We start from the raw sequence: 23,381 nt of genomic DNA, 5'->3' as shown, positions 1-23,381 counted from the left end.
AGAGCCAACGGACCTGTGATTAAAAAATGCTAACACACTGGTAGAAAACCGCTAAGCTCAATTCCGAGCAAAGGGTTAAGAACGTTAAAAAATGTTAAAAAAGCCAGCTGATGCTCTGACAGAGGGACAGCATGGGAACCCAGAAGTTTATCATAGTAGTGAATGGCATGTCAATATAATGTGACAATGTTTCAGGGATGAATACTCCTGCCTTCAGAAGATTTATAGACAAAAAAAAAGGTTAAAAATTAAACCCATCAATAATGTGGAAATGATGACCAAACAGTTACAGATGTTGAGTGTTAATTTTAGTAGTCAAAAAATTATTTAGAAAAATATCTGACAACAAACTTGACGAAAACGTTCTAAAAATGCAGCATTTTGAGGTTATGAGGTTATGTTATGTTAAGTATCTTACCCGAACCACTCCATCAGAGCCAATCGTCATCAACTGTCCATCTTCTAGGGCAAACGGCTGGACCATCCCGGTATGGCAGTTCCGCCCCTCCTTACGGCAAATCTCCACCTTGATGGCATTCCCATCCCACAGCAGCAAGTTGCCCCAGTCTGAGCCGGACACCACCTGACAGGAGGAGACGAAGCGCGACGAGGGTCAGAAGTAATTCTGACCCTTCTATTGACCCTTCCATTCTATTGATTTTTATAGAGGATTTAAAAAACCAAATTATTTTTGTGATTGAAAGATTGGCCTTGCAAACAGCAGCTGACAAAAACAATCTCACCACCCAGTAGCTGTTCTGGAGCTTTCAATCGTATCACACGATCTTTATCAATAAGTGCTAAAAAAAAAAATTATTTGAAGATCTACATTTCCATGACAATTGGGCAACTCCACCTGCTCAGGAAAAACATGTGATGAGATCAAAAGCTCCAGAACAGCTACTGTGTGGACCTTGTGGTGAGATTGTTTGGCCATAAACATAAGAAATAAATAAGAAAAAATAAATAAATTTTGTGTGCAATTTAACTTTTCTAAACCTTAACCTAGAGTTTTGGTCACGTTCCCTTGGGCAGAGAAATTATTATTCACTGCAACATTCAAATTCAGATTTTGTGAGATTACAGGCATCAGTCATCGGACAAAATCAAACAAAATCAAAAAATGTAAACATCTTAGATCTGGAAATGACCAATCTACTGTATGTTTTTGCCATGGTAGTAGCGTGGCTCTAGGGATTGCAATGCTGATCTGTCAGTCCGCCATTTTCGATTCGCCATTTTCTCAATCCATTCGATGGATTGCCATGACATTTTGTACAGACATTCATTATCCCCACAGGATGAATCATATTATTCATATTATTATGAATCATCATAACTTTGGTGATCACCTGACCTGCATCTAGCACATTCAGGTCAAAATTTTAATTTGTCCAAAACTTTGGTTTATGACTAAATACCTGCAAAACTATCAGCCTCAGCTGTACTTTGTGTTTAGTGCTAATTAGCAAATGTTAACATGCTAAACTAAGATGGTAAACATCATACCTGCTAAACATCAGCGTGTTAACATTGTCAATTGCAAGCATGCTAGCATGCTGACATTAGCATTTAGCTCAAAACATTGCTGTTCCTAAGTACAGCCTTACAGAGCCGCTATCATGACTGGAGACTGTAAGTCTTGTTCGATACATTTCCCGTCCTTCCTGACTTGCATACAAACCAAACCTGTTAGAACAGCAGGGCACAGACCTTTCCATCAGGAAGTTCCACGTAGCCCTCAATATCAGTCGCTGCAGTTTTCCCAAAATGTCCCATAAGCCCTTGCAATTTAAGACCTGTGAATGTGCTGGCCATTTTCCAGAACCTGATAGAGAGAAGGTATTTTCACCTTATTTGAAAACATAAACATATTCAATATCAGTGTAAGGGAATAATTCTACTTCTGATGCCTGAAGTTTCCGTGACAGTTGTGATTTTACGGGGGGTTAACATATCGGACTATTTCTTGGACGGGCTTCAGGAACTCACTGGTCCTGGCCAAGAAATAGTCAGGCAAATAACCCCCTATAAAGCCACAACTTTACACTTTCATTTTTGCACCAATTAAACACAATATAACAGATATTAACCTTCTAATATAACTCTCAGCAAGAAAGTAAATAAGCTAATTTCCCAAAATGTCGAACTATTCCTTTAAAGTCACCATGGTCTGCCCTTATCTAAACAAGTTTAATGCTTGGATCCCTTGTTTTCATCAAAATGACATTCACCTGATTCAAGAAATTGGTCTCTGCTCTGATGGATTTGTCCTTGTATGATTGTTGAACATCAAATAAAAAAAAAGCAACTTGCTTTTTTATTCTGAAGGGCTGAGACAAAAACCTGATGTTTACCTTTGTTGTTTTAAATCCCACATTTTCTACTACAAAACTAGACATCACCTGCATTTGCCAGTAATCCATTGGGGAAAAAAGGGTTACTGGGTTTTAGGTGGATTCAGTATGTCCTTTACTTGATGTGTCCAGATCCTGATGATGTGAGCAGTCCCGGGTTGTATGGGGAGAAGGTGACTCGGTAGACCTCTTGAGAAATGGCCTTGCAGCTCAGCATGACCTCCTCCTTCCTCCAATCCCACAACGTCAGCATGTAGTCTGGAGCGCTCCCCACGCTGGCCAGCAGGCTCCCGTCACGGTTAAAATCCACAAAGCTGTACGCCCGCTCTGTCCCGCCTACAGACATGAAGGTTAAAATATGAGCAACAATAAAACGACAACATAACATTTGAAGAAGGTATAACTCAATGCGTCTTGGTCCCATTTACCTCTGAGGATGCAGTACAGTCGTAATGAGGGATATTCATAGACTATGATGTTGGGATGGTTTCCCTTCTCTGCTACAGCAAAGTACTCCTTGCTCGGGTGTGCCTTGACACACACACACAAAGAAATTAAGACAAAATGTTTAAGCAATACCAGAAATGTATTTTTCTTTTGCCTAGTTTATACTCTAACAATACGTCATAATTTATGATCTTATTGTAATTCTGCCTGTAAAACGTGGAAATTTATACTGCAGTATTTCCCTCTAAATTATAGCAAAGTCAAAGCATAAATGCTCAAACAGCTACTCAAGTACCACGATTTCAAAGTTGTACTTGAGTAAATGTAAACTTATCTGTCTGTTCGCCAATCTCACCAGTGTTTCCTGCACTCAATCACAGTCTGGAGCCTCAAAGTGACTCTTCACTTACATGACATGTAGTTTGTCAGCCATCTTACCATGATGGAGCCGATCCCCCCTCCACTGCAGGAGCGGAGGTACCTCTGCTCCTTGGTGGAAACATCCAGCAGGACGAGCAGGTTACCTGCTATAAAGATCAGAGTTCTGTCATCCAGCAGCTGCAGGTTCCCCCTGCGCCCACTGTCATAGCCAAAGGAGTGACTGAATACAGGACGAATTAAGGTTCGAGATCAGATTCACTGAAGCGTTACACAAGATTTAAATAAATTATTTTATTATGTTACCAAAGGTTTTATAATAATAATAATTATAATAATTGTTTGTATACACCTACACCTTGCCCTCCATTATATGTACTATTTTTACAAATACTATGGAAGTCGTAGTATTAGTAGTGATATATATATATATCACATGCACGTTTATATTACTTATACTACTACTATACTACTACTATTATACTATAATAATACTAGATTACTACTATATTGTTATTATCGTGTTTTATATTATATTATATACTATATCATATACCATAGTATTCTTTTCAATTTCTATTATATATATTTTATAGTATTGTATTATTACTGTATAGTGTGTATAGTACATATACTGCACATACATTATATATAACACTATGCATGTATACATGTATATTGTATTTATTTTTCATACTTATATCTATATACCTGCACTTATATAATGAATAGTATACACATAATGGCTACACATACTTGCACAATTCTATAGTCTAAAGTATTGTAATCTATATATTGTATATAGCATTTTAATGTAATACCTCTAACTTCCTTAATTTCTTATTTTATTTGTATCTGAATTTGCAAGTTGAAAAGCTGATGAACAAAAAATGTGTGGATTGTCCTCGCAATAAATGTTTATTTGCCTCTATTTACTAAGTATGATGAGAGAAAGGGAGAAAAACTGTGGTGTGAAATGTTTTTCATAAAACAAATTATCAAAGAAGGATACGAGAGGTGCAGGAGGTTCTCTGGGATTTCAGAGTCGGGTGTGATGGATGGTCTGGAGTGAAGCTCCTCATACTTATAGGACATTTCTGCAGAGAGCTGCTTGTTTGATTCCTCCTCAGTCTCCTGCTGCATCAGTGAGTTTTCAGTATCACATCCTGTGAGGGAGGAAACATTTGACAGCAGCTTTCAGTCATCATTGAATTAACTTGTGCAGTTTTCCCTCAATATTTGCCTGTATTATACCTCTTTATGATAAATCATTGTTTTTAAAAGTCTGGGTCATGACCAAGACTGTAAAAAACATCAGTTCATTGGAGGCTTTAATGGGTTGCAGAGAAGATACCAACATAAAAAATAGTAAACCACTGTTGTCAACTTAAGACTATCTTTCAGTAAAATTGCTTCTCTTCACAATTTGATGTGCTACTTGTAGTTATTATTTATGTCGATTAACTTATTTTTATTCTTCAACTACTTTCAGATCTTACACTTCAGCTGATGTTTTAACTGGTGTCAGTGCTTACACACCAACTGACATTTCAACTGCTTACAGTGCACACACTTGAACTGTCTTCAGTGCTTCCACTTCAACTGAAATTTCCACTAGTTTCACCACCTACATGTCAACTGACATTTTAACTGCTATCATCTATTACTCTTCAACTGACAATTAAACTGCTCTTATAGTCTGACATTTCAACTGATTTAGTCTCTTTCTCTTCAAATGACAATTCAACTGCTTTTACTTTTTAAAAAATAAATCTTTATTGAGTTTCGTTCAAACAAGTTCATTTCTTCAGTTTCACTGCTTTCATTTCTTATTCTTTAACTAACTGAGAGTTAATCTATTTTCAGTGTGTACACTTCGCCTGACATCTTCTCAATGTCTTTAAATACTTACACTTCTACTGACATTTCATTTACTTATTCACATCTTATCTTACATTTAAATTTAAACTTTAACTTAATTCAGCACCTCCATTTTAAATGCAATTTCAACTTCTTTCTGTAATTGTATTTCGACTGCCCATAAAATGTAACCTCAACTGTTTCAGCGTTTCATTAATTTCAAATGTTTCAACATAAAATTTTCAGCAGCTAGCTAGCTAGCACACTTAGTTACTTCTGAAAGTCACTGAAAGTCTTTAGCTAACTTAGTTAGCTAGCTTAGGTGTTATTAACTTAGATGTAGCTAATTCACGTTACATGATTATGCTCTCTACCTTCAGTGTTTTCCTGTGAATCTGTCTGTGTGCTCTCAGCCTGTTCACCAACAGGAGCTGCGTTTTCTTCTGACATATCCGCTGTTAAATCGTCTGCTCTGTTTTTTTTATCTGTAAAATAAAAAGGAAAATGTATTAACGTTATTCAAAGGTAACATTAACGTTATTTCCAAACTGACATTAAGCTTTAAAGGGCAGTGAATGTGATAACAAAGCAAAATACAGCGTTAACTACTAGATTTTCAGTTGTTCCGTATCAAGCTAACACTTGGCTACTAAAAAGTTTTTACGCTACTTTGAATCATATTTAATGTCTGCTACCTTCTAAATTTGGCTCTGTAATTTTCCGACTCCCCAGTCGAACTCCGTTCAGTTTGGAGTCGTTGCCAGGCAACAAGTAAAGTCACTACGAATCAAAGCCTGCTGGTTAATGTAGTTCTCAACCCCTTTTTCGCTTCATTGCAGTTGTCATAATTCTTTGAGTTGCTTAATCTTGGGATCAAAAAGGAAATACCTTAAATAAATTGTAGAATTATGATTATATAATAATTAAAATCGTATTATACTTCAGTAGGCTAAAACAAAAAATAAATAAAACGGACCAAAATTAACTTCATATATCATTTTCAAAAGTTGTGAATTGTTTATGGTTCCTGAACTCCTGAATTTGGTGTGATTCTACACATGCGGTAGATCCATGGATGTATATAATAAAAATCTTATAATACATCTATGGGTAGAGCCCGCATATCACTGTAACCATAGTAACGACTTCTATCCCTTTATATGACACTTGTAAACAAACATGGCCGCGTGTAGAACGGCAGAGACTACTGACAGATATAGAACTACACAGTTTCGATAAACTGTAGGACTGCTGAGGCGGAATTATTTTTAAATGTGATGATATATATACGCTAAAAGTTAATGGTCTACTACTTTTCGGCGATAAAGACTTGTCGCAACAACCTACATTTTACGGCAGCGAAGGTTCATTGTGATTGGACGTTTTGTGCCGTAAACAGTGTTGGTTATAGAACGCATGGGACTACGGTTGGCACAGCGTGTGTGTGCATCTAAACGTAAGTTACACCAGAAATAATGTTGTTTACCATGTTATTGTTCGCATTAACAGTACAGCGAAACTACAGAGCCGCATGGCGTTATCGATAGTATAATAATATTTGTTGACAGCCATTGTTTTTGCTATTAGCATAGCTAACTAGATTAGGAAAAAGTAACGTTACCCAAACCCTTTAGCTGAGTGAAAGCAGCGACAACACAATCTAAAACTAATGAAATTGAAGTAAATGTGTAACATTAAAATGAAAAATTATGTAACTTATCACCACTAAAATGTGCTTAAGTATCAAAAGAGAAAGTAGCATATATTTCTTCAGAGTGTTAACTTAGTTAATCCTGGGTCGTTAGCTAACGTCAGAGGTATTTTCTTGTTGTTTGTGGTCTGACTCTTTAACAGTGCCCCTTATTGTATGAACTTGGTATTATTTGCGTTTAAAATCTCGCTCTACAAAGTTAAAAGCAGCTACTAGATAAAATCTAGTGTTTTAAAAGAATAATATTTGCCACTGAATTGTCAAAATGTAATACTTAGGTTAAGAGCCGGTAGAAATACCATAATTTAGTATGTTCATGTACGTGATTAACGTTACTTATAACACTCACTGCTGTTTTAGGTTTTGTGGTGATGCCTGTGTATAGTGTGTTTGCAGGTCCTTAAGGTCTTAAATATTGGGCCTTAAAAGTCATTACATTGTCTAAAATTCAAAATACATATTTTATCTGATTTCTGGAGCCCAAACTAATGTTTATCCCTATGCTGAACCTAATATGCTTAGATTTAATATTGATCTTCTGCATTTACCTGTTCTACATAACTCTGACTCCTGTCATACTGACATGCAGACAAAAATCAAATGAAACTTTCCTGCAAGCTTTGTCCAAGTATTTAAGTTTACCATACTTACAGCAGTTAAAGATTGCGATACTTGATCTTGAAATGTGTTATATTACAGTTTTTCATTTCTGCAGACACCTTCAGCTTAGGTAGACTTAGCCTACTGCTCAGTCACTGAGTCACCAGTCACAAAGTAGGCCTAGAAATATGTGGGACTTTGGTATGTAAACAATTTTGGAGCCCAGATTTCTGATTACTTGTACGTCTGTCTTTCTGCTGTTGTCCTCTTCTCCATTTCTCTCTGGGACGCACATTAGGATGGAGGCTAAATCCAAAAAAACCTTTTCTCCTAAAGGTGGAAAGAAGTTTACACAGAAAGGAAAAGGTAGGCTGTAGTTAACATTAAGCAGCTATGTACACCATCACTGCCAACCAGGTTTGTAATTGGCTTGTCTTACTCCGTCCAGATTCCATAGGGGCCAAACTTGGTGGAAAACCAGGCAGTAAGCCAGGCGGTAAAAAGCCCTTCAAACCGTACAACAACACAGAGAGGAAGAGCAGACCGGGGATGGGTGGAGATGGCGGCAAGAAACAACACAAATTTGCTTTCTCCAAATCCGACAAGGGGCAGCAGAAGAGGAAACTGCCTTTTAAAGTGAAAAAGGAAGAAGAAGAGGGTGAAGGTGAGAAAACATCTGCTTGATGCTTTTTGTCTTCGAGGAACCTGTCAGATTACAATGTGGTTTGTATATTTCAGTCTTTTACTTCTCATTGCTGCTAAACATTTTGACTAGCAAATGTTTTCCCTCACAGTTCCTTCTTGTGTCTGTGTCCCTCCTGGATTCACAAGTGCTACAATCCATGTGACAACAAACTAAAAATAACAGTACAACAGGGCTAGTTAGTTCAAGTTGCAAGGAACAATTTTATATATATTAAATGTAATACAAATACAGTGTGAAATACTATAAAAACTTCAAAAAACATTAAAACAAAAGGGATATTAACAACTTGAACATCTGCTGCTACATTATGTACATTGTCCCAGCGCATCACTTGTGGACACAGAAGTAAAGGAAAATAACTTGCAGTACAGGGAATGGATAGCGTAAAGTTACTGTCAATTTTTGCCATCAAACTCCGCAACAAGGTCCGCTTGGATGTAGCATCCATTCCAAAGGATAAAATAGTGAACCCACGTGTTTGTCCTTAAGCACTGATTTGTGTAACTAGTCTTGAATTAGTTTCAACTTAAGTTTCCTTCCTTTTTTTGGCTCCTGATTCCTGATTGGTCGAGCTATTGCTGGGTCCATTTGTTATAGGATGACCTTAACTGAGGATCTTCATCTAAGTCCTACAAATACACGAAGAGGACCCAGTTAAACAAATACAAAAAGCATTATTCCTTTTTAATTAACGGATACCCTGGTATTGTCCTGTAGAATTTGCTGGTACAAACCAGAATTCATAGTTCCCTCACTGATTGCAAGCCACCCTGGTCCCGAGGCAGCAAAGCAGCCCCAAACCATGATACTGCCCCCACCGTGCTTCACCGTTGGGATGAGGTTCTTATGCTGGAATGCAGTGTTGGGTTTTCACCAAACACGCCGCTTCTCATTTAAACCCAAAAGTTCTATTTTGGACTAATCCGTCCAGAACATTCTTTCAATAGCCTTTTGGTTCATCCACGTGGCCTTTAGCAAGCTTTTGACTGGCAGCAACGTACTTATTGGAGAGTAGTGGCTTTCTCCTTGGTATCCTGCCATACACACCATTCTTGTTCAGTGTCTGTTGGTGGACTCATGAACACTGACATTACCAAATGCAAGACAGGCCTGTAGATCCTTAGATGTTACCCTGGGGTTCTTTGTGACCTCCTGGAGTTTTACACGCTTTGGTCTTGGAGTGATTTTTGTTGGACGTCCACTCCTGCGGAGAGTAACAGTGGGGTTGGATTTCCTCCATTTGTACGCTATCTGCCTGACAGTGGATTGGTGAAGGCCAAACTCTTTAGAAATGGTTTTGTGACCTTTTCCAGCCTGGTGACCATCAACAACTTTTTGTCTGAGCTCTGCAGAACTCTCCTTTGATCGAGGCGGCACACTTCCACAAACCTGTGTGGTGAAGACCAGACTTTGATAAAGACCCAGGTTTATGCTCTTTCAATAGGGCAGGGACCGCTAAACTCACACCTGATTGTCATTCCATTGATTGAAACACCTCCAATTACCCCTTTAAATGAACTGATAATGCTAGAGGTTTATTATTGGAAGATTTTGCTAAATAATTAAATCAATAAGTATATATGTTTTGTATTTGTGTAAGTGGGTCCTCTGTTTTCAGTTTAAAATCCCTATTTATTGATATTTATTCATACCTCTATTACAGCTGTGCAATATCCACCGTCTCAGAATCATCTTAATAAGCTACACTTAACTTGACAGTACATGCACTATTACTTAATACTTATAATATATTATTACATTGTATTATTATACCATACATACTTATCTACTCATCAACCTCTAAATCCACTGTGGTACTTACACTTATTTTAGCTTTTATACTTATATCCACTTTGTACTTAATTTATCTTGCCTGTATTATAGTGTATTATATTCTGATTTGCTTAGAGCTTCCATCCCTGTGTGCACTGACGTGATAGTGAGCAGCTGTAACAAAAGAGTTTCCCCTCGGGGATCAATAAAGTATTTGTGATTCTGATTTATCTAGTTTGAGGACTTGAATAAAGAGCTGACATTTTAGACCACATTTATGCAGAAATACAGAAAATTCTAAAGGGTTCACAAACATTCTAGCGGCACTGTATCTAGTAAAGAAATGTTTAAAAAATGCATGTTATTAGATTATATCAATTTTGGAATTTGTCCATTCTGGCCACTGTATTCACTCTGAGAATTGGGCAATCTAATTAAGGCAAAACAACTGTATCACATGGGTTTGTGATTGCCTTTTTCGCTGCTCTGCTCAGAGCAGTAGTGTCTAAACTTTAACTCCTGTTCCTCCACTGCCTGGATTCAGCCTGTATCATTTCCTGATGATTATTATTGAAGTGTCAAAACATTTTAAGTGATTTCTGTGTGTGTGTGCGATCAGGTCCGGTGGCTAAGAAGATGAAGAAAGGTGAGTTTAAGCCGAAGACGAAGGAACTGACGAAGGAGGAGCTGAAGAAGAACAGGCAGCAGAGGAAGAAGGATCTGAAGAACAGCAGACAGCAGGCGGAGAGGAAGGACATGTTCCAGATCGTCTGTCAGGCAAAACGAGTGTGGGGAGACCTCAGGAGGTACACACACACACACACACACACACACACAGTCAGAGAGTGAGAGTGGAACCCCTAACCCCCTGGCCTTCTTTATGCCCTTTTTTACCTTTTGAACTAAAAATAAAATAAAAGTTGAACTGAAACAATCCACTACCGATCATGTATGTGTAGTAAAACCAGCCCCACATACATGCAGACTCATAAAACAAATAATAAATAATAATTAAGAGTATTTGGGGTTTCAGAAGCTATTTGACCATCCAAGAAGCAGTTCTGGCAGAGTGTACTGGCAGCTTAACAGCTGTCGAAGATAATACCATTCACTTCTAAGGCTACATCCACACTTCTAAACAATGCCGTTTTAAAACGAAAACAATCTCCGTCCAGACGAGCGTTTCAGAAATATTCTTCGTCTATACTAACACGCTTGAAAACGCTTATATTCATGTACACCGGGCATGGGCGGGCCGGTGTGAACAGGAAGCAGATTGTCCACTCTGCTCGTGGATGTTCAGTTATAAGAAATACTGCGAACGAAGAACAGCAATGGTGAAAAGTAAGACCAGAGATTTGTTTGCTTGGACCAACGACGAGGCATAGCCATTAAGGTCAGCAACGGCTGTAATTCTTTATCCACGTCAAATGAGCAACTGGTAGTCGAGGCCGACGTCTTTGTTTGTTTTCTTCCGGAAAAGGGAACGTGATAGAGGCGTGACGAATCATGGAAGGACACGTAGTGACTGACAAGACCCAATCAAGAAGCAAACAAAAACAGGGCCAGCTGCATTTCCAAAAGTATCCGCTTTCGGGGCTCGAGAACGCCGCAGTAGTGGACGCTGGGTGTAAACATAGCAAACCTCATGGGTTTTAAAACATAAAGCTATTAGTGAGGGTGTCACATCCTCCTGTCAAGAGTTTGACGTGAGGATGTGAAGTGAAGGAATGTCTGTTAGCAGAACTCAAACGTACCAGAACAAGTTACACAAATGTGAGTTTCATGCTTTAATGAAATCATTTTAGGTTTCCCTCTGACTAAGATCATGTTCAGATCAACATATGCAAAAACACACAGTTTGGTCTGGTTTAAAAAAAAAAAAAAGAAGTTGGGCCAGGCTTAACTTTTGCTGCAACACAATGCGTCATCCAGCACCACACTGGATTGACCAATCCTGGTAGATTACTTTGTAACGTGAAAGCCGTGCTGCTGACTGCTCGTTCACCGATGATGATGGCGTATGTGTGTCAACAGGAAGAATTGCAACAAAGAAATAAAGAATAAACTGATGAAAGAGCTTCATGACCTCATCCGCGGGAAGATCAAACAGGTGAGTCTCACTCTGCATTTTCATCTGTTTACCGCAAACCCAACAGAATCCCTTTAACGTTTCTGGGGGGAAAAGTGTCTGTCAGCATATTTGGTGCTAAACGCACACAGATCACCTGTCAATCACACGGTGTGGGACATGACTGTCTTAAAATTTTCCTCGGATGCAGTTTCTGTAGGTGGTTGGTTTTTTTTTTTTTTTTTTTTATCCTACTGTCAGCTGCCATTCAACCATTGGACATTTTCACTTAAAAATCTGCAAATGTACCAATAGAAAGGGTTAATTTTTACTTGATTTTACATTGAGGAGCTTAAAGGATAATTCTGGTTTATTACAACTTGGTTCTTATTTTCTGGTCTTATTTTAGGTTTGTCCATCAGTTGTATCAGTAATTACAACATTGGACTTACTAAGTTAATAGCTGACATTTAGGAACACGGAGACGCCACTAAAAAGTAGTCTGAAGGGTGAAGAAACACAAGCAGTCAGACACGAAGAATCATACATTGTTGTACTGAGAAAGTTCTAACGGAGATCCATCTTGTATTTTGGCTCTATGTTATGAAATCTTTTGGACTGTCATTTCTGACTGTGCTTTCCTGTCTCCAGATGGCATTTGCTCACGACTCAGTGCGAGTGCTGCAGTGTTTCATTCAGTTCGGCAGCCACGAGCAGAGACAGGAAGTGTTTGAGGAGCTCAAAGGTAAGCAGACGAGTTTGGCTTCTTCATCTGCTGCCTTTTTAACTGCCTGTTGCTGTGTCTGTCTGTCTGTCTGTCTGTCTGTCTGTCTGTCTGTCTGTGATTCCCATGTTTACCACTTGCGAGTGTTCACACCGTACGGGCAACTGAAGATGGCAGCTGCTGTGTTTCATAACTGGAGATTTCAGCTGTTCTGTTGATTTGATTCCAACACAGACCCATATTAGTATCAATAAACAAGAGCAACATAAGAAGAGAAACATAAACTTTAGCTACTAAGTCATAGTGGGAGACTGAGTGGGACACCTCATGTTTTTGACTGATGTGCAGACAGCCAAACAAATGCTGCAGTGCCACTTTTCAGAGATGAGCTTTCTTTTAATGGAACAGATGTGATTGTGAGAGGTAGGGAAAAACACTCAATAACTGAGGACTTGTGGGTAGATGAACATGGGTCGGTTTTTTTTGTGCCTCAAACTGCACAAATTCCAAAGGGTAATGTGTGGAAAATGTTCATTATCCCAGGAGGATGTTATCGCAGAGTGCAGAATTAGCTGTTAGCATCTAGTGATCTGGTTAGAGCCCTGGAGTTTAATAAGGTGGTGAATAGTTTTGCACAGAAACTGCTGAGGAAGAAACGCCTGTTGAAAGGTAAAACAGCTCAAGACATCTGGCATATATCGAGTGTCTGCTATATTTTGAGGAAACAAAGCAGGTTTTCATACATGCTGACATTACATGACCTAACATACTATAATGTCCAGAATGAGGGAGGCTCCGTGCGCTTAACTTGTGGAGCAGGCAAACAGCAGGAAGTGCTTTTAACCTGTGCTGCCTGTTGATGGTCTGGGACACAAACCTAGCTGCCATTTCTTACTGGAATTCGTTATTAGGTAGCTAAAGCTAATAGATGTCTATCCAAGCGTCTGGAAAAAACCTTGGATGTCTGCTATATGACATCCAAGGTAAAGTAATTGCTTTATTTCTAAATACTGGAACTGTCCACATACAAGCTATCCTGACATTGTGGCATGAGTTTTCTACCCCCCCCCCCCGCGCGCACGCATCCTTAATTGGTTGTAAACAGGAAACCCGGAGCTGACCTGTTTTCCAGTTCCTGGTTTTGTATTTGTGACACACGAGTACAGCAGCTAGTTAACTTTGTTGTCTCCCACAGATGACATCATCGGTTTGTGTAAGTCGCAGTACGGCAGACACGTGGTGAAAAAACTGCTGATGTACGGGTGAGTCGGCTCAGATTGGTTTCTTCTTCTTCTCTTTCAGCAGACGTCCAGATTTAAATCAGCAAGACACAAGCTGTATGTTCGACACTGTAGGCAAGGCAATTTTAAACACACACACATAGTAACTAACCATAAGCCAGATTAAATAGAAAGGTTATCAGGTTGCTTTTGAATGTGGAGGCAGTGTGTATGAGGTGTGTGTATGTATTTCCTCCACAGGAACAAGGAGCTGATGGCGGCTGTGATGCAGCAATTTAAAGGTCACGTTCGGCCAATGCTTCGGCACGCCGCCGCCTCGTCCATCATCGAGTACGCCTACAACGACAAAGCCGTGCTCGCACAGAGACTCATGCTTACTGAGGGGCTGTACGGGAACACCTTCACTGTCTGCAAGGTATACACACACACACAAACACACACCTGCAATAGCTTTGGGCCACTTCAGGTATTATTATACACCATGATACTTGTTGATGGCATCATGGTGCCTCTGCATTACTTTTCAACTCCCTCCCTGTGGCAGGAGTCACAGTTCAGTATTGGATTAACTTCGGTTATGTGTGTGAAACATTCGCTGGCTAATTGGCTGTGAACGCTCCCTCTGCCTGTGTGTCCAGTCGTCAGTGTGTAACACCATCGAGAAAGTTGCAGAGGCGAACCCGGACAAGCTGAACAACATCATCGACGAGATGAAGCAGATTCTCACACCCATGGCCCAGAAGTAAGACGAGAAAACAAACCAAAAAAAAAAAGTTCACACGCAGATGAGAACTGAAGTGAAAGTATGAGCAGCTGAACACACAAACATAAAACACTCGGGACAAGGTGAAACGTTATTGATCTGTGCAGGGAAAATGTTTTACTTAATATATTATCAACATTAGTTTGTTAAGGGTAACCAGAGTCAGTGGGGTTGCTCTGTTTGATTAAATTTGGGGTAATTGATGAATCAGTGAAGTCATTTATGAAGCAAAACGACAAACGTTTTCTGGTTCCAGGTTCTCTAATGTGACGATTTGCTGCTTTTTTTTTTTTTTTTTTTTTTTTTTTTTTTGAATATCTTTGGTCTGACAAGCCGTTTAAAGACGTTAAATATTTAATTGGAAAAATAATGGTTATTTGCAGCCAGAAAAAAAGAATAGAGACACACAAAGAGAGAACAAAGCAATATCACATTAATTACAAGTAGAATAGCACTGATGAGGAAGAGAAGAGACTTTCCCACAGAGGTTTGGATTAATGTGACTCATGAGATTTTTGTGATGGAAAAATTAACTTGCTTTAAGATTAGAACAAATTTGAAAGCTGCTGGGAAGCTTTGACTGAGTTTGGAATACAATTTTGGTCAGATTTTAGATGAGTTGCATGAATTTCCCCAGGTTTCTTAGCTGCAAAGTTTGGTTATTTATTTCTTGGATAAGTTAAGTATGAATATATGTATGCAGCTTTATTTATCGTTACTTTTTTCCATTCATTCCCTCTTTTCTTTATGTAATTTAATGAAATTGACATTAATATAATGCAATACATTTTTTCACTTTTTCACTCGATAGCATTTTATTAATATGTAGAATTGAACCCATGTAACTGCAACTTCTGTTGTTGTGTTTCAGAGAACAAGTGATCAAACACTCTCTGGTCCACAAAGTCTTCCTGGACTTCTTCCTGTTAGCTCCCGAAAAACAGAGAACGGTGAGCTGCTCTTTGACATCTCACATAATGTTGTGTAATTACTAAATATTTGTATAATAATTATTATTAGTAAGTTTATTTAGCGGTGACTGTATTTACCACTAACACGTTTCGTCTCTGTGTTTTGTTTTTGTTCCGATGTGAGCAGGAGATGATCGAGTCGATCAGAGAGTCGGTCGTCTACATGGCTCACACACACGACGGAGCGCGAGTGGCAATGCACTGTCTGTGGCACGGGACGGCCAAGGTGTGTGCATGCGCACACACACACACACACAGAGAAAACAACTAACACACCCTGTTTTATTTAGTTTATTGAAGCTAAAACTTTATTATTGTCCTGAGGGAGATTTTGTTTGCGGCCAGGCATACACACATATATATATATATATATATATATAGTTGTCTTTTTAACTCCACATCCCCAGATTTTTTTTCAATTGAAAACTTGTGGTCTTCAGTGCCAACCGATGCTCCCAAAGAGACTTTTAGTTCCATTCAGAATTCCACACAGTATGGCAGTGATGAGCTGTCATGCTCCTCCTCCTCCTCCTTCTCCTGGTAATCCTTAGAATGGAACTTTCCACACTTAATATCCACGTCTCTGTATTACATTCATTTAAGATCATTAGTTATTCAATGGCAAGAAATATTAAGTGTTGAAGTAAAATAAATGTCTAGTGCACAGTGTCTTTGTTTTGAGCAAAAGTTTTTTTTTTTCATGTTTCAGGACAGAAAAGTCATAATCAAAACTATGAAGACGTACATGGTGAAGTTTGCCACGGTGAGTTCTCACAGCGGCTCCATGCATTTATTCATTCATTATATATATTCATAGAAACAAGCTGCCAGTGCTTTATTAGCTCGTTGGATTTTAGAAAAGGTCAGACTCTAAATGACGATTATTTACCAGGAGGAAATGTCTGAACTGAGGGTAAATGTTGTTTTTGGCTTTATTGGAGGAAAGAGTCAAAGTTAGACTACGTCCACACGAAGCCAGCTGAGAATATGTAGAAATACCGGAGCTCAACCATCAGTCCAGAGTTACACTTAAACCTGAACTCCTGTTGTTCATGTATTGGCTGTTAAACCTCCTCAGACTGACTGACTGTTTTTTTTCCCAGGGAGAGTTTGGTCACCTGGTTCTTCTGGCCATGTTTGACTGCGTGGACGACACCAAGCTGGTCAAACAGGCCGTGCTCTCAGTAAGTCTGATGTCATGTGGTTTGAAGATCAATGAGACTCACTGATAATCCTGAATATTTAAGTGACAGCAGTTTTTGAAGCCCACCCTGTCGGGTCACAATTACCAATTTGAAGATGTGAGCAAAGTTGTTGTTATCGTCTAAAAATCTCAACTCACCTGTCCCCCACCTGTTCAGGAGATCTTGTCGTCTCTGGATGAGGTCATCAGTAATAAATACGGTAAGAAGGTTATGTTGTACCTGCTGAGCCCCAGAGACCCTGCTCACCTGCTGCCGGAGATCATCAAGGTGCTGGAGCAAGGAGACGGAAACACACACAGGTAATAACTGTGTGTGTGTGTAACAGTCACATCTGTTAGTAGAAAGGGGAAGAAAGCACACTGTTCGCTGTCTGGTAGCACAAAAGGACCATAGTCAAAGTTTTTGGCTGGAAAATGATGAAACCCCAAAATGTTCAATATTAAATAGATAAATAAGACAACTGCAGTCTTTCGAAGTTGATTTTGTTAGAAATGCACTGAAACAAACAGCTGCCCGAAGGAAGGAAATCTGTTGAATCAGTTAGTAGTGAGTGATGTAAATGATAAACGATTTAAGGCCCAAAATGAATCGCAGTAATATATCAGCTCTGTCTTCCTCTCATCAGTAAAAAGGACATGGCGATTCGGAGGAAGGAGCTGCTGGAAGTCGTCAGCCCCCCGCTGTTGGAGTTTCTCCGGGACAACGCTGCCACCATGGTGATGGACAAGGCGACCAGCGTCACTGTTAGTGACATCCTGGCGTCAGCCTGCGGGGACCTGCGGCCCGCCATGACAGCTGTGGCTCAGCTGGCCAATCAGGAGCTCGTGCCAGGAGGGACCAATGGACAGGTAGTGTGTGTGTGTGTGTGTGTGTGTGTGTGTGTGTAAGAAGTGTGACTGATTTCATTGCTGATTAAAGTTAATGTAAAAATAGAAACACACAGGAGAAGTAAATGTATCAACAGGTTCATAACAATTTTCCAACCCAGCTAAATAAAGTGATCCTTTTGTGTAGCCAGCAGTTTGCACACATGAAGATTTTATTATCAGGCTATTTTTTTTTTATTTTTAAGTGAACCGGGGCCTTCAGTGCAGAATGATAAAAGTACCACACTTTTGCTGGTAATGATTACATTAATTTCACAAGTGAATTAACACCTGTAAACAGAATTCACATGGACTCACACGGTGTGTTAAAATGATAACTTAATAGGAATTCAGCTTGATTAAATTTAGTACACACATTCTTCTGTCGTCCCTTCATTTCCATCTAGCGCAGGCATCAGGTCAAAATTTCAATTGGTCTCACACTTTGTTTATGACCAGGTACCTACAAAACCAATGGCATTCCCATCAGCCTCAGCTGTACTTTGTGTTTAGTACTTATTAGCAAATGTTGGCATGCTGACAGGCTAAACATCAGCATGTTAACATTAGCATTTAGCTTTAAGCACTGCTAGCATGGCTCTAGAGTCATTTATCAAGTAAAACCATTTGCTAGTTAGAAATGCTCAGATTTGCTTTTGTTGTGAGATGTGTGAAAAATGTGTTAATTGCAGTTTGTGTCTTAGTTTAAGTATATGTTTGAAAATGAGCCATGACTAAGACTTGGTTTTTATGCCAGAGATACTTTTTTTCAATACAGTCCTTTTGAGGAGTATAAACATGTTTTACTACAAAACCTTTTCATCAACAAAAAGCCAAAGTTCTCAAATGTTAAACACAAGCAGCCGCACAAAAAACTAAAAACTAAATAAAATACAGTCAAAGTAGCACGACTTGGATTTATATCGACAACTATCGAATCAAAGAATAAGCAAACAAGACTATGAATCTGTTCAATGCCAACTTTCAGTACTTGACAGTTTTCGAGCAGAGAAAGCGAAGGACGCGTTTCAGAGGTTTGATCCACAGCCTTGACGTCACTGACGTGACAAACAGTAGAAGCTTCTGACTGATTGGCTTTAGTTTTTCATATTTAATAATCACAATAGGGAGAACAATTCAGTCGTTTCTTCCTTTTTATTATTGGTAGGACTAAAAGAAGCGGCCAGGTGGTTTTCCTCACAAACCAATGTAAGGGCAGTTATTCCTGAAATGGTTGGGCAGTTGGCTTCTGTTCTTCACTCTGAACTCTGTATTTCTTCTGCAGCTTCACATGGCGGAGCATCCTGCAGGACACCTGGTGCTGAAATGGCTCATAGAGCAGGACATGACACTGGCAGAGGCTGGCAAGGAAGGTAAACATCACTTTCATTTCAGTTTATGTCAGCATGCTATGAAAAAGAATTTATATACTTGAAGCCACTAAAAAAACTTGCCTCACAAAAAAAACGCTCACAAAAAAATAAGTTTGACTAATTGTTCATCCTGATCCGATGAATCTTAATCTAGTTTAAAGTTTCTGGAAATGATGATGCGTATGCAATATGCCCCAGTTTGTACATCTCATGCATTATCATTTCATTTGAGTCGCCGAGCTCAGCATCTGTCTTGCTGAAAAAGAAATACATGTTGATCTTTGAAAAACAATTAGATTATTTAACAACAACAGCGCTGTTCTGAACATATTTCTGAAATCCTCAAATCTTCTTCAAACCATCAGGAGGAACAGAATATTCTGTCTGTTGCACTATAAAAAATGATTTGAACCCTTTTCCCAAGTTATGTTTCCTATCCTAACAAAGGGGTTGCTGGAAATGACATGGCATAAAGTCACTGTGTTCTTATATTTTTGTGTCGTACAAAATAAGCAAAGAGAGATGCCATTTTCAGCACCTGGAATAGAAAATAGAATCACAAAAAAGAAAGATGCTTAATTTAAAAAAAAACTAAAGAATTTTGCCTTTATGACACGAAATGATTTAATGGCCACCAGAGGGCGCCAACTGCACCAAAAACTGTTGACCCATTGCCCAACTTCCCACCGAAACATAACCTCCTTGGGCTAAAAGTAAGTTAAAATCTGAATAACTTGAGCCTTTGCTTTGTTCCGCTCTGTCTCTCTCCTTCCGTCTCCCTGTTCATGTCTACTTCACTCACCTTCTCAGAGCGCTTCGGCAGGATTCTGGTGGACACAGTGGGAACAGACAAACTGAAGAGCTGGGTCAAAGTCAACAGAGGAGCCATGGTGCTCTGCAGGTCAGTGTGTACACACACACTTCTGATCTTGATTACACTATACAATTCTGTTACTTAAAGGGTCAGTTCATCCAAATCGCAAAAAACACATTTTCTTTCTTCCCTCTTGTAGTTCAGTACAGTTTTATTTATATAGCACCAGTTCATAACGCAAGTTATCTCATTGCACATAGTAGTATCTTTATTTGTCCAGGTTCTGTGATTTCTGCTTCCACCCCAATCCGGTGGTCTGGTGGTGTGGCAGGTCGCAGTCAAGTGCGCCCTGCCCAGGTTTGACTGGCTTACTTGGGCACAGGGTGGGATCAGAAAGAATACATTATCATACATTATAGCTGAGGCTCCTTTAAACGCAGCGCCCTCCCCGTCATGACGCACTGACAGTTTGGGATTCCGGTGGAGAGTTTTCCCTCAGAGGAAACGTAGTGTTGTCTGGGACGTGCAGAGTTTACACATGAATACAGCAACTCAACTCAAATATCCTGCCAAGAGCAGATGAAGACTTTATTTTTTTTTTATAGTTGAATTCATGTGCGCATTTTATTTGTCATCACAATGATCCATACTTTAACCATCTGCAGGTAAATACCACTGCACTGCCACAAAATAAAATTAAAGTAGAATTAAAAATGGCGTCTAGTTTTTTCATGTTGTATTTCTAAAATTATTAGTTTCGTTCAGTTCGATTTGACTGTTTCACATGCAAAATAATTGCCGTCAGTCTGGGAACAAAATAGTTGCCTGCTTAGTCCTCATCCTGCACACATCCTCGTAATGATCCACAAGTAAATTGGGTCTTTTGTTTCATGGGACACCGCTGTGAATCACAGACTCACGTCTGCCCGTATTGTCAATAAAAATACGGAGCTCCAGGCGGCACTTTGGTCAGAAGGTGAAACACCCGTTGTCCCGGTTACCCGATGTTTTGGATGGAGACACCAGGTCCTGAGGGAGTTATTAGAGGAGAGAGTTTTTTTTTTTTTTTTTTTTTTTTTTTTTTTTTTTTTTTTTTCATGGAACTGTTTCAATGTGTCCGTCTCCAACACGCCTACGCCAACATCACTCCAGTTAAAGACTGCAAATGGAGCCGATACCTGCTGTCTTCAGATGGCTGTAAAGAGATTTACCAGAATAAAGGACAGGGCATCAGTAAAGGCCTCTAACTGTCTTAGATGACAGAGCTGGTAAAATTCACTTAATCTTCATTCTGCCTTGCTGGCATTAATGCCATAATGGGAATAAAAGTTATTTTTCTGTGTGATCACACATGAGCTGGTTGGAAAACGTAGAACGAAAGTGGAAAGATGAAGAAAACATGAATAAAGGGGTTTGTGTGATTTCACTGTTGACATGTTTCCAAACTTTTTTCCTTTTTGTTGTAGAAGTGACATCGATCAAAATTATTTTGGCTATACAATATGTGGTCACAAGCTAACCAGCCTTTTTGAACTCTTTGCCTGTGTTTTCGTGTGCAGCCTCCTGAACAGCTGTGACAAGTCTGTTGCCGCCGAGGTGAAGGCGACGCTCGAGTCCATCAGATCCGAGCTCAGCGGCATCAGCGACAACAACAAAGGAGCTACAATCCTGCTGGAGAATCTAAACAAGTAGAGACTTTTCATTTCAAACAAACTGGTGATGCTGAACACACATCACTTTCTGTGCAGCAGGAAACGCCTACAAGACTGGAAGTGTTTGTAGCTGCAAATGGGAACGTTTTCAGGAAGTGAGTACAACCTGGAACACTGTCATTTCATTCCCCGATGAACGGACGTGAATTTGTGTGGAAATATTGAGAATTCTATCTGTGAATAATGATATGGAAGTGTTTTGGCGGATGAGGCGATGCTATGAGAGGACCGGGTAAAATACACAGATTGCCAGTTTTACAACACATGAAGAGCACACGTAACATAAATCCTCTAATAGTTCTGTTCGAGGATTCAACGGAGTCATGTCATACTTTGCTGCTCTGAGATTCTTTTTTTAACACAAATTCTGTTTTCTTCCCAGTCGCTTCTACTTTGCCGTTTTTTTAAAATCACTGTTACGCTACTATCAATGAAACTCAACATGTCTTTCACATTAAAAGCTTACCTGGTAAAAGAAGATCTATGCCCTTTGAGCCGCTGAAGGCTTTTAAAGTGAAACATCTGCAGGAAGTGGTGAGTTTCACTGACCATAGTTTAACACCGAATCAAAGTAGATATACAACTCAGAGCAGTCGATTGGGGAAAATGACATGATTCTGTTGTATTGTTGGAGCTAATGCTGTGGAAACATATACTATGATTGATCAAGACAACACGTAAACACGGAGGACGTGTTGAGTTTGCAGTGACAGCAAATTAAAACAGGAGCAGCTCATAAACTAGGGAGACTTCTTACTGAAACATAATATAAGAACATTAGAGAAAAAAGGCCTGTTTCAAGTAAAGACCTGGTTGTCTTTGCAGTTGGGGGGAATAAAATTGAAAAAACTATTATGGTATACAGACAAAGGAGCTTTATAGGGTCATTTTTGCCCACATCACAAAACATCACCGTCCTCTTTTCTCATCTTGTCTATCCATGCAGATATTTTTGGGGTTTTTTGATCCAGGAGATTTCTGTCTGAGGTGATCGGAATTTACTTTAGGTGCCTACAGCACTGAAAAAAGCATCTATTTTACAGGATAGGTGTCCTTGTTGCTCAGTACTCAATGTCTGCATACAACCTAAAGGTGTTTTGATTTGAGTGAACTGGCCCTTTAACAGGGGCTCGTGATGGGTGGTTCTGTCCAGTAGTCCTGATTGTTGGTGCCATCCTCAGTTTCAGATTTCTTTTTTAAGATTTTGTACCATGTGAGTGATAATTGTATCCACTGAAAAGAAAATTTGTTAGCAAAATAAAGATTATTATGACTACTTTATTGTATCTCATAGTTTTTTAACCAGGTGGTGAATAATTAAAAGCTTTCAATGTAATCAACAGAAACTGGAACTTTAGTTCTCTAACCCAGCAAGCATATAAAGAGTTTGTCTGAAGACTTTTTCTGTGAAATATTTTTCTCAAATTTGTGTGCACATGATGTATGACAATGTAATAATAAAAATTTAAAAAAGTTACTGCCATAAGCAAAATTTAAAAGGAAACCTCCATTGAAAAATAATTTTCAGCATACTCCTTAGCATAAGTTGAAATTGACTGATGCAAACTGGACTTTAAAATCTTGTTTTAGTTCATTTTTAATTGAAATAAAGTGTGCACATAATTTAAATTATTTCATTGGCAGCCATGGACTTCTACATTTTTCTCTTATCTCGTTCTATCTGTAAAGAAAGCCACTTTTAGCTGCCCTTTCGCATCTTGGAAAACTCAGCCTCAAACCTCTTGATGTATTCACCTCACACTAAGCTGATCTGAATTTTCCATTTAGTTTTTTAATTAAGTCCTATAC

At 39.1% G+C, this 23,381-nt stretch overlaps 2 protein-coding genes across 2 annotated transcripts in view; one reads left to right on the top strand and one right to left on the bottom strand.

Moving 5' to 3' along the window:
* Positions 1 to 5,849, bottom strand: part of LOC122865504 (cilia- and flagella-associated protein 44) — a 30,041-nt gene extending 24,192 nt beyond the window's left edge. The window contains exons 1-8 of the mRNA XM_044174020.1: positions 5,738 to 5,849; positions 5,417 to 5,527; positions 4,195 to 4,348; positions 3,243 to 3,405; positions 2,786 to 2,888; positions 2,477 to 2,693; positions 1,714 to 1,828; positions 419 to 583 (exon numbers count right to left, since the gene is read on the bottom strand). Of these exons, the coding sequence (XP_044029955.1) occupies positions 419 to 583; positions 1,714 to 1,828; positions 2,477 to 2,693; positions 2,786 to 2,888; positions 3,243 to 3,405; positions 4,195 to 4,348; positions 5,417 to 5,492 (993 nt within the window). The 5' untranslated portion in view covers positions 5,493 to 5,527; positions 5,738 to 5,849. The remainder of the gene's footprint in view (positions 1 to 418; positions 584 to 1,713; positions 1,829 to 2,476; positions 2,694 to 2,785; positions 2,889 to 3,242; positions 3,406 to 4,194; positions 4,349 to 5,416; positions 5,528 to 5,737) is intronic.
* Positions 5,850 to 6,371: 522 nt separating this feature from the next.
* Positions 6,372 to 22,848, top strand: pum3 (pumilio RNA-binding family member 3). The gene is made up of 18 exons (XM_044174018.1): positions 6,372 to 6,498; positions 7,652 to 7,719; positions 7,802 to 8,017; positions 10,452 to 10,638; positions 11,870 to 11,945; positions 12,555 to 12,648; positions 13,823 to 13,889; positions 14,109 to 14,283; positions 14,507 to 14,610; positions 15,503 to 15,581; positions 15,730 to 15,828; positions 16,312 to 16,365; positions 16,706 to 16,786; positions 16,964 to 17,106; positions 17,433 to 17,655; positions 18,959 to 19,046; positions 19,857 to 19,947; positions 21,420 to 22,848. The coding sequence occupies exons 2-18, from the start codon at positions 7,653 to 7,655 to the stop codon at positions 21,550 to 21,552; spliced, it is 1,977 nt and encodes a 658-aa protein (XP_044029953.1). The 5' UTR covers positions 6,372 to 6,498; position 7,652; the 3' UTR covers positions 21,553 to 22,848.
* The last annotated feature ends 533 nt before the right edge of the window (positions 22,849 to 23,381 follow it).

This window comes from Siniperca chuatsi, linkage group LG18 (genome assembly GCF_020085105.1).
Source record: "Siniperca chuatsi isolate FFG_IHB_CAS linkage group LG18, ASM2008510v1, whole genome shotgun sequence".
NCBI lineage: Eukaryota > Metazoa > Chordata > Actinopteri > Centrarchiformes > Sinipercidae > Siniperca > Siniperca chuatsi.
The sequence above is the reverse complement of the archived record's forward strand: the minus strand, read 5'-3'. Positions and strand labels throughout refer to the sequence as shown.

Bases quoted from the DNA above. Each gene is read 5' to 3' on its own strand.
- pum3 (XM_044174018.1), top strand. From the start codon at position 7,653: ATGGAGGCTAAATCCAAAAAAACCTTTTCTCCTAAAGGTGGAAAGAAG. The intron at 10,639-11,869 runs GTACACACACAC...GTGTGTCAACAG, and splicing joins GTGTGGGGAGACCTCAGGAG to GAAGAATTGCAACAAAGAAA. The intron at 15,829-16,311 runs GTGTGTGCATGC...TTCATGTTTCAG, and splicing joins TGTGGCACGGGACGGCCAAG to GACAGAAAAGTCATAATCAA.